The sequence below is a fragment of the Andrographis paniculata genome, unplaced genomic scaffold (genome assembly GCF_009805555.1).
Source record: "Andrographis paniculata isolate CXL003 unplaced genomic scaffold, ASM980555v1 Contig30END, whole genome shotgun sequence".
NCBI classification, from domain to species: Eukaryota; Viridiplantae; Streptophyta; class Magnoliopsida; order Lamiales; family Acanthaceae; genus Andrographis; species Andrographis paniculata.
The window spans coordinates 510,947-518,423 of NW_026137563.1; the positions used below are offsets into that span (position 1 = coordinate 510,947).

A 7,477-nucleotide genomic window follows, 5' to 3' on the forward strand; every position below is an offset into this window, starting at 1 on the left:
TACCGATTTTATTTTTTAGTTAAAATTAAGTTGGAATTAAATTGTTTAATTTATAATATAGTATACATATACAATTAAAATATGTATTTAATTATTTCAATAATATATATAATATTTTTATATAATACAAAAAATAAAAAAATATACATTTTGTCATAACTTTCAAAGTGGTGTGTAGTTTTTTTTTATCTTTTATATTTTTTTTAAAAAAAATAGTATGATTTTTAATTAAAATAAAAATAACCATATTTTAGATGAAAAAAAAAAGTAATGATAATATTTTTAGGTAGCAAAGAGAATAATAATAATATGTACTAATTTTTACAGAAAATAATAATTAAATATTAAAATTAAAATTTTTAAATGAATAAGGGATAAAAAAAAATACAATTTTAAAATAGAGAGAATAAAATTATCACATTAGCGAATAAAAAGCACCAAAATTGTCATTTTAAAAATAAATAGATTAAAATTGAGACTTTAGTGAATAAAATAACTAAAAAAATAAAAAAAATATATCCTATATATATTTTAATTGAAAGAAAGAAAGAGTGTATATGTATTGTTTAAAAAAAAATTAGTACTTCCTCCGTCCCACATATCATGTCCACGTTATCTTTTTTGTTCGTCCCACATTCCATGTCACTTTCCTTTTTTGAAAAATGATTACACACTTTAATCTCATTTTAAACTAATACATTATTAATTATCTACTAATTATACTTCTCTTAAAATACTATGACACGGTATGTGAGACGGAGAGAGTAATACATTTTAAAAAAGTATCTATAGCAAGTAGATTAGTTATTCTGAAAAAATGAAGAATTCGGATAATTCATTAATAAGGATTATGTGGTATGGAGTATAAAGAAAATGGATTGGGTGTGTTTGTCTGGGTTTTGGATTTGAATAGTAAAAATTTTAAATTTGAATAGTTGTATGATGTGATATAAATAGGTGTTGATGTAATGTTTTGAATATAAAATTAATTTTTAATATAATATAAAAAATTAAAAAATAGATGTTTGATTTGATATTTTTTAAAGGAAAAAATGAGATGATGTTTTTAGAATTAATTTTAAGGTGTGTTTGTTTGTAGCTTTGGATTTTGAATTAGGATATCATATGATATAAATAGATATTAGATGTGGTATATTGAATTTAAATTAATTTTTACTTATCACAATTAACTAATCAAACACGATATTATTTTAATACTTTCAATATAAATACAATTAAAAACCAAAAAAAAAAAAAAAAAACACTAAAATCCAAAATCCCTTACAAATGCCAACGATTTTATAATCCCTCTCCGATCTAGTTGAACTTAATTAATTATTTAACTAAACCCGACAACGCCGAAAGCAAATTCGCAAATGACATTTTTTTAATTTTTAATTTCTTCAATCTCTGAAACTAAATCAATGGCGGTCTTCTTCCAGAATGAGATCGATTTTGCGTTGCAGAAGGTCGACCTTGTCCTTCTCCATGTTTACCCAGGCCTCAATGGCCCCCCCGCTCCTCGTCCCCATCAGAATAGTCGTGTTCCTCACCGTCACCGCCGCCGTGCTCACCCACACTGGTCTCCCCCACCCGAAGTCTATCTCGTACAACGGAAACCCGCACCAGCTGCTGAACACGCATCCATCCATCAGCTCCCCCGCCGCCTGCCGCGCCGAGAATCCCTGCAAATCCTTCAGATAATCGTCCCCCTCCTGCGACCTCGAAATGTAATCCCCGTCGATCTTCCTGATCGAATTCCTCATCTCCTGCACCAGCTTCTGGTAAAACCCCTCCTCGCCGCCGGCGGAATCTCCGGTGGCCTCGTGCTTCGCGAAGGCCAGCATGTAGCAGTTGCCCAGCACGTTTTTGAGATTCACCGGCGGGTTTGTTCGTCCCCGCAAAGTGACCGCCTGGATCGCCGGGTAAATTGCGCCGGTGGAGGGTTCCGGCGACGAATTCGCCATGGCTATGAAATGCTCCCAAATGAAAGCTGAGATCGCCTCCACTCGCGACGGGTACGGCACGGATTTCGACGCGGCTTTCCGCTTCAAAACCCTAAGCATCTCCTCGTCGAAGACGAACCTTTTCGTGGCGAAGTTTTCGTCGCCCAACGGCATGAATTTCCCGTTGTGGTGGTCGGGGAACTCCCTCGCCGGAAAATACTCCGCCGCCTCGAAAGTCGGCGGCGCGAAATCCGGCTTCCCGCTGCAAGTCTTCGCCCAGGCGTCGGCGAAAATCGCCGCCGAGCCGCCGTCGGCAGCGAGATGCAGTAGACTAATCGCGACGCAAATTCCTCCGCATTTGAAGAAAGTAACTTTGACGACGAGCGGAGCTTTGGTTTCGCTCTCGGCGACTACGTACGGCCCCAAGTCGTCGACGTTCCGCTCGGCGGCGACGTCGGCGAGGACGACGTCGACGCGGGACTCGATGAACTCGGCGCCGGTGTCGTTGCAGTCGATGTGGGCATCGTCTTTTCCGACATGAACTACCCCGGCGAGGGAGTAGAATGAGGTGAGGGTGTCGGCGAGAGAGTCTTTGAGGCGGCGGATTATTTGGGACTGGTCGGCGCCGGCGCCGGCGACGGCGGCTTCGTAGAAGAAGAGGATGGAGGCGTAGGTGGGGCGGTGGAGGAGATCTAAGTAGGAGAGTTTGATATTTCGTTTGTGTTGGGGAGTTGGGGACGACGGCTGGATGTACTCCACGGATAACTTCGTCATTTTTGAGAAATTAATGAGAGATAATGAAGTACTATACTTTGTGGTACAGATACACTACTAATTAGGAAAGCTTATGCGGGTTTATATAGGGATAGGGAGACTGATGTTTACGTAACATATGGTTTGTTCACATGTGTTTTTAAATGAAAATGTTATTAAATACATATAATTCCTCCTTTTCGGTACAAGGTTGCTATTTAATTTTTGCACTTAAATTTTTTAATATTTATAAAATTTGTCTAATATACTGTAAAGTAAAAGAATATTTATTATGTTAGATAGGTAGTACAATTATTAAATCATGATTATACATGGTCCTGGTCTTGTAACAACATGATCATGTATAATTATACACTGAAATATACATGGTCATGTAACAATATGGTCGTGTATAATTGTACATGGTCGTGTAACAACATGACCATGGATATTTAAGTGTATAATTATACATGGTCATGTAACAACATGGCCGTGTGAAAACATGTCAATGTATAATTATACAGTGAAATATACATGGTCATGTAACAACATAGTCATGTATAATTGTACAAGACCGTGTACTTTTCAGGTCAACTGCCACGTCACCTCCGTTATGTCCACGTCAGCAATTTCCGTTAATTTTTTAACGGTGGGATCAAAATGATTAAAATTGTTTATAATAGGACCAAAATTGATTGAAATTGTTTATATTGGGACTAAAATTGATGAGTTTTTTATATTGAAACCAAAATTGATAAATTTTGGTTATATTGAGACCAAAATTAATGAGTTTTTTATATTATGACCAAAATTAATAAATTTTGATTATATTAAAAAAAAATTGATTTTTTCCCATTTATTAACTATGTATCATTTATTATATATACGAGAATTTAGAAAAAAATATAATTAATAAATAGTTAAAAATATATTAGTAAAAATAATAATAGTATAATAAAAATAATTTTAGATTAAAATTAAGATAAATTTAATTAAATTTAAAAGATAATTAGAATGAAATTAAAATGGACAAATTAACTAAGACAATTTTTAAATCTAAATCAATACTATTCATTTATACTATTTTTAATGGAAAAATTTATTTATTTTATCTTATAAAATATTCTCTCCGTCCATTTACAATGTTTACATTTACTTTTGGCGCAGTGTTTAAAAAATAATAATATTTTAATTATAGTGAGTAGTTAAAAGTAGTGTAATGATATTTTTACACTTCTTTTTTTGTGTAAAAGTAATAATGTGATGTAAAGCAATGATATTTGTGAAAAAAAATAAGGTATTTAATGAAATGTTAACTTTGTAATTGGACATTTCAAAATAGAAATATGTAAACATTGTAAGTGGACGGAATGAATATGTATTAAGATATTATTTAAATTAATACTCCCTCACTCCTACTTACCATGTCCATGTCGTCATTTATATCTGTCTCACATCTCATGTCACTTTCATTTTTTGGAAAATAATTACCCATTTTAATAGTCTTTTTATTTTTATTTTTAATTTTAATTAAACTAATTAGTCATCTTAATATTAATCTATAATTATTTATATTATAATTTAATTATTTTTACTAATACATTTTTAATTATTTATTAATTAAACTTATCATAAATTTTCGTGTCTACCGTCACCAAGACATGCACGGAGATAGTACTAAATTTTAAATCAATTTCGATTTGCAGTGAAACAAATTCACATTTTTGTTTTATTTTAAAATTTATCGTACCAAATTTTAGCAAAATACAATCATCATTTATTTAGAAGATCCAACAGACAGTACTGCTCCAATTAGCTGTCGACAGCTGCACTTACTAATTATTGAACCCCGGTGGGAATTAATAATTGGAACCAAAATGATTGTGAAACGTTACAAAAATAGTATAACAATAATTAAAAAATAAATAATCGTACAGAAAAAACTAATATTGGTCCCACTATAACTAATATAATAAATTCATTAATTTTAATTTTATTATAAATAATTTTAATCAATTTTGATTTTATCATTTAAGTTATATTTGTCTAAGATTGGATTTTAAATATATTATTTTTTTTTTTTAAAAAAAAATCAAATTAAACATTTATTTTAAATTTTTTTATATTATATTAAAAATTAATTTTATATTCAAAATATCACATCAACACCTATTTATATCACGTCATACAACTATTCAAATTATTTATAATAAGAGTCCAATAATGAATTTTTTATATTAAGATAAAATCTGATACGTTTTAATTATATTAGAACTAATATTAATATTCTCCCATAATATTATTATATTATTATTTATTAATTTTTTAAATATTGTATTAAATATTTATTTATATCATATTAAAAATTGTACTATCTACCTAACATAATAAATATCATTTCAATTTACAATATATTACACATATGTCATTATTTTTATATTACATAATACTCATAGAAGTATTTTTATTTTTTCTACAATAATCCAATATAATATTTATATAAAAAATTTTACGTAAAAAAAAAAATAAACAACAATTTTTCAACGAGACTGAATAAATACTATTTATACAATAGTACTCCTAATTAACTTATTTCCAAACAAACCCCAGTGTTTTTATTATTATTATTATTATTATTATTATGCTTTAAAGTTGACTTCATGGTTTAAACGAGGGGAATTTGATACGGATTTATTTGTTCTACGTGTATTTGGGTTTGCTTAATTTTGTTTTAAATTTGAGGTTTTGATTTTAATTTTAGTAATAATAATTTGTAGAAAAATATAATATTTTTATATTTTTATTAAAAATTATCCTGATTGAATAATATTATTTAAAATTCAAGTTAAACACACCTCTCTTGTTATTTATTTATTTACATATAAAATTCAATATTCTCTCCGTCCCTCCCGCGAAAGATGAACAATTTTGTTAGCGATATGTTAGTTTAGGTAGTGTAGGTTATTAAGTCATTAATAATAAGTTATGAAAATATTTTATTATTTTTTATATGTGTAGTGTTGTTGGTATTTTAAATATCTTTAGAATTATATCTTAATAAAATATATGTAATATGGATATCATTTTCTAGACAGTAAAATTTTATATAAAACAAATGAATAAAAAAATATATTTATTTATTTATCATTGCGATAAATTAATTTTATAAAAAACGAGGAAATTTTAAAAGTAGATCAAAATATTTGTTAATTGAGAAGAGAAATAAAAATAAAAGAGTTTTGAGTGAGTCCTAGGCATAAGATGTTAGAAGTTTAATTAATTTGATTTATATTTATTAAATATATTTAAAATTGATAAATTTATCAAAAATGGAAATAAGGTCATCTTTGGCTGGACAGACAAAATATTAAATTAAAAGTACTCCCTCCGTCCCGAAACTAAGTATTCATTTGCTTTTTGCACGTAATTTTAGAAATATTAGTATTATATTGGGATATAGTAGGAGTAAAGTAGAAATGACTAAAATAACCTTATTACTATGTGTGATATAAAGGTAATGACATTTGTGTAATATATTGTAAGTTGTAAGAGTATTTGTAATGTTACGTAGAAAGTACAGTTATTAAAAAAGAAAATGGATACTTTATTATGAGACGAACTAAATTAAAAAATAGATACTTTATTATGGAGCTGAGAGAATAAAAAAAAAAAAAAAAAAAACAAACCAACAATACAAAAGACATATGCCCACAACACAAACTTGCATGATTGTACTTAAATGATTTGTACAAATGGTCTGTTCTCACTGTAACGACACTATCATACATTTTCACGTGGGGCATGTTGCATTTCAAGTTTTTTCTAGCTGTTTTATATTTAAATATGCATTATGTGCCTTTCGTTTTTTTAATTAATTTTCACCCTATTTAATCAACATTTGATTCGATTTCTATATACTTAGAAAGAAAAAAAAAATATATATATATATATTCGATATTATATTTTAATATAATATATAATAATACATATTTTGATAACATATTATATAATTATATATGTCACAATATATTTTTATTTCAATACAATAAAAATATTAATAATTATATTTTGCACAATATATGACTCACACATCACATTTTTATATATATCATAATATATGTTATCTGTCATGTGATGAGGTATTAATTACTTAAATAGTGTGTTAATCTGATCAAATTTAGCAGAATATCCTAATGTTGACTTATATTATATCAAATATGATGTTTTTTTATTCTTTTTTTTTTGTTATTTATGTACAAACCAAGAACTTCAAAATACTTCTAATAGTATTTCAATTCAAAATATACTATTTTTCAAAAATAAAAAATACGATTTTCTCCGCTTGTTAAAATTATAACAATTATTATTTAGATGTACGTTAAATTTATACATAATTCATTTATAGTAAACAATTTTATTTACTAATAATTTGATTATCCTTACTTTAACAAATAAAAATTCATCTGCGACTATTATTTTTTACATACTCCAATACTTTTTTTTTTTTTTTATCAATATTCTTTCAATAAATTTTGAAAGATATTTTATTTTATTTTTTATCTACTTCACTTTAATATTATTTTTAAATTTAAATTATTTTTAAATTTTAGTATCCACCAATTTTTTTATGAATTTTCATATATAAGTACTGTTTTATTATACATACATTTCACATTCAATATATGTATAGGTTATTTATTAATTATTTAAAATGTTATATTTAATATTATTTTCATTTCATTTTTTTTTTAAATTCAAAATAATTTAAACTATTAAAA

General features: G+C 27.4%; 1 protein-coding gene across 1 annotated transcript; it reads right to left on the reverse strand.

The window, feature by feature from the left end:
• Nucleotides 1-1,186: 1,186 nt before the first annotated feature.
• LOC127246220 (stemmadenine O-acetyltransferase-like) lies at nt 1,187-2,794 on the reverse strand. Its single transcript, XM_051267471.1, has one exon. It carries the CDS (start codon nt 2,718-2,720, stop codon nt 1,422-1,424), a length of 1,299 nt encoding a protein of 432 aa, XP_051123428.1. The 5' UTR covers nt 2,721-2,794; the 3' UTR covers nt 1,187-1,421.
• Between the last annotated feature and the right edge of the window lie 4,683 nt (nt 2,795-7,477).